The 4,026-nt window shown below is 56.8% G+C and overlaps 1 protein-coding gene across 1 annotated transcript; it reads right to left on the reverse strand.

Annotated features, from left to right (window-relative positions):
* Positions 1–1,576: 1,576 nt before the first annotated feature.
* On the reverse strand, positions 1,577–1,710 carry GNI_047570 (hypothetical protein; the record flags this gene model as incomplete). The annotated part of the gene is made up of 1 exon (XM_011131326.1): positions 1,577–1,710. A coding segment is annotated over one exon (134 nt), but the record flags the coding sequence as incomplete, so codon positions are not given.
* Positions 1,711–4,026: the final 2,316 nt, after the last annotated feature.

Genomic DNA, 4,026 nt, shown 5'->3' on the forward strand with positions numbered 1-4,026 from the left:
GCCACCGGAGGTACAGGGCCAAATTGGCACCGGGCAGTTGTCTACAGATGTATTCACCTCAGCTGCAACAGGACAGTTAGATGCACTGAATCAGCAGGATGCGGGAGTTATGGATTTGGTGTGGGAATATCACACGGGAGCAGGAACAGAGGGCCCGGTGGACCAGGGGTATGAAGAACTGGGACCGACTGCGGTGGGGCAATCGGCGCAGGTACAGGGTCAAGGAGGCGGCGGGCAGTTGTCTACAGAAGTATTGGCCCTGCAGGCAGAAGTGCAGTCACAGCAGGAGGAGGAAGCATCCGATGTAATGGGTCACCATGACGTGGAATTGGACGGGTGGTTGATAAATGATCAGAATCCGGGGGCTTCCGGTTCGCTGGATGCGTTCGATCAGGACTGGGAACTGTTTCTGACGGACCACACGGAAGCAAAAACAAATTCGACCGTGGACCAGCGCTGCGAAAGACCGGGACCGGTTCTGGGCGGACAACCGGCGGAGTCACCCCGTCAACCTGGCGTCGGGCAGCCTTGTGTCGGAGAGGATGCAGTCTACCCGCGTGATGTCCTGGAGGGGCTGACCGCACGCGTTTTGAGTGACTGTCTAGCTGAAGGGGTGGATCCTGTGCGGCTGTGTGGCGATGAGGAAAGCGAGGCTGTCCGATGTGTTTTCAAGTGCTTCCAAGAAACAGCACTGGAGCGGAATGAGGACGTCTCGTTCGACGTCTGTACATGGCGTGCACAGGATCTTGCACTCTTTTTGCGAGAGAGGTTATCAAACCAACCACTTAGCCCAAGCAATGACTCAAGCTATCGCTTGCTTGGTCGACCCGGCTCCGAAGCGGGAAGCGAGTTCGATCTGCTAGTCGCTGTGGCGGAGCAGAGTCAGGCGAAGCCTCCGGAAGTCTCGGATACGTGGTTCCTAGCGTGTATGATAGACGACATCGGAGGAGCAGGTACCCTCTGGCGGCGCATGCCGAAAAGGCATCCCGCGCCGACTCGGAGGAGTTCTCTTTTGCCACTGTACAGAGGCACCATTCCGGATGACGTGTCGCGACTGCCACAGGGCGCGACGCCGACTAAGTTAGTAAGCACCGCTTCCAAACTCGAGTTCTGGCTGCACCAAGCGGCCACGGCTTTTTACGCTGGGAAGCCGGCCACAATGGTTCCATATCGGCGAACAGCTGAAGCCTCGGTTATACGCAGCGTGCTAGGTGCGGAGAGGTTTGATGAAGAGATCCGGGCTTGGATGGCTCGCATTCCAACATTTCCTTGGAGCAAGTTGACGACGACCTGTGATCAGGCTTCGTGTCTTATGGGCTGGGTCAACATTCCATTGAGAAGGAGCAAGAGGTCTGTTTGCAAACTGGCAGACTTGGCGCCTATCGTGGAACAGGACCGTGGTGCGGCTCGGCCTGGTGCGATTCGACCGCGTTCGCCTGAGCTGCCCGTGACATGCCGGCGGCCACTGTCGCGCCTGTCTAGCTGGGACGCGGCCGGCGACTCCGCGTTGAGGTCTTTCGTGGGGACTGTGATACAGGAATGTGTCACAGCAGAGCAGAAGGCAGCAGAGCGCTACGGAAAGGAGTGGTTGGATCAAGAAGGGATCATGCCGGAGGAAGGGAGGTGGGAAATGGCCATGTTTGTGGCAGTTAGGATGGGGCGACTGGAGCTGGGCAAGCTGGAAGCATGCCGCACCGGGCACGGTTTCACCTCCTGTGGTTGGCGGTGGTTGCATCTGGCTGGCGTCATTAAAGACCAGTTGGGACCCTCTGAAGTTGACGGCTTAGTAGCCGCGGCCGAGCGAGTGATCCCGCGCCCAGCCCACATCTCACCACTCTGGTTCCTCGCCAGTGTTCTGCGCTGGCCTGGCGCCAGGCAGACCTTCGACTATCACATCAAGAAGTGGCTCGGTGCCGGCGACAACGGCTGGACATTCTCGGTCAACCTGAACTGGGATGTGTTCCCCCATGACTTCGGCCCATTGCCCGAATCGCAGGCCTTCCGACAACAACTGGCGCTCCTTTGCTGGACAGCACACTGGCTCAAGAAGGGAGTCCGACACTTCGGACGGTCCCCTCAAGGACGTGATGTCCCCCCGTACAAGCTCTGGCGATCTTCGGGCTTCGACTCCGTCGCCCGCCTTGCCCATCGAGTACTCGGGGACGGCACGTTCAGCCAACTCATTGCGCTGTTTAGAGCGCGCCTCCCTCCAGCTGCCCATCTCTCCGACATCGTCTTAATGGGCTGCCTTCTTGAGCACTCCGGTCTCAAACATGAACGAGCCAACGAGCTCTGCAAACAGTTCCAATTCCATCCCGCTCGAACCCAGAAGCGACACCTCCAGAAGCGACACCTCCCCGCCACGAGCACAACGGCGAATTAAACCGACGAGCTGAGTACACCCCAGGCGAGCCGGGCACAAGGGCTGGCCATTAGAACGTTCGCACTTGGGTGGTGCACAATGGCCCTGTCTTCCGAGGCGGTGTATGATATTTTTAGTGCTAGGCACCTTTTGCCCCAGTTCGGCTTCATCCGAAGCTGTCATGACCGGTTTCTTGTTTCATCGATTTCTCACCAACGTCCGCCAGCAGGTCCACGTCCTTAACTGACTCTTAGCGCCAGATACAACCCTACTGACCGAGGCTTCTCCCTGATGTATCTTATGTGCTTTAGATGTCAATTTCTTCGGCTTGCGATCTGTGCTGTAGCTGTTTTTGAGAAGGTTGTTGCTCGCCGATTGATTAGCCTTTTGTGTCTAAGAAGTGTGTGCACACACTGCGCTAAGTAGAGATTTAGAATCAGAATGTGGTGATAGACATTTATCCTGGCGTAGATAGTTTCAAGACTTCGTTTCCTGGCGTCGAGGCCCCGATCAATATCGCCAGGCCGCGTGTTTTTCTTTGTCTCAAGCAGGCTCCCTGTTTTCGTAGCTTATTGGCCCTGTGTTAGCGTGGCCGAGTTGTGCACCACTGGCTTTATACTGTTTTTGGAGAGAGTAGAGTTCGTTCCCTCCCGCGAAACGATAGCAGTAGTGTAGCGCTGGCGCCGCGACGGACGGACGGTCATGAAAGAACTAGCTCGCCTCAATACTCCCCACGCAAAAGTGTTAAGGTTGGCGCCGCGCGCGTCTCCAGCCCTAATGCGAAGCACCACCCTTGCCGTCTAACCGGTGAGTTGCCGTCTAACCGGTGAGTTGCCACCCAGCATACACCCTCAAAGTTCATCACCGTGCGTCATACTTCACCTCGAGTGGCGGTAAAAAAAATATCTTATGCGCCTGGCGTGGTGTGGTGGGAATGCGAGACGCCGAGTGATGTTGCGGGCGACGGTGTTTATGGGGTTGGCGCCAGGCGCGGTACCCCCCACAAACGACCACGAGACCGTAGAAATGTCTCGGACAAGACCCGAGCTTTGTGATGCAGGATATATGGCTTGGACGAACCAGACGTATGGAAGAGCACATGCCATACACGATGCGGATTCGTCGCTGATGAACCAGGTGCGGGCTGATGCCACCACGGCAGACCGTCGGCAAGAAGCACGGGGACTGCCGCCGGGGGTACAGGATCAAGTTGGCACCAGACAGTGGTCTACCGACATGTTGACCTCAACTGCGGCAGGACAATTACATACGCAACATTTCACGGCTCAGCAGGATGCGGAAGAGTCCCGTGTGATAGATGACTTGACTATGGAACTGAATCGGTATTTGACGAACAATCCAGGAGCATCGAGTATTATGGATTTGGTGTGGGAATACCACACGGGAGCAGGAACAGAAGGCCCGGTGGACCAGGGGTATGAAGAACTGGGACCGACTGCGGTGGGGCAATCGCGCAGGTACAGGGTCAAGGAGGTGGCGGGCAGTTGTCTACAGAAGTATTGGCCCTGCAGGCAGAAGTGCAGTCACAGCAGGAGGAGGAAGCATTCGATGTAATGGGTCACCATGACGTGGAATTGGACGGGTGGTTGATAAATGATCAGAATCCGGGGGCTTCCGGTTCGCTGGATGCGTTCGATGAGGAC

Source organism: Gregarina niphandrodes (genome assembly GCF_000223845.1).
Source record: "Gregarina niphandrodes unplaced genomic scaffold scaffold00006, whole genome shotgun sequence".
Lineage (NCBI taxonomy): Eukaryota > Apicomplexa > Conoidasida > Eugregarinorida > Gregarinidae > Gregarina > Gregarina niphandrodes.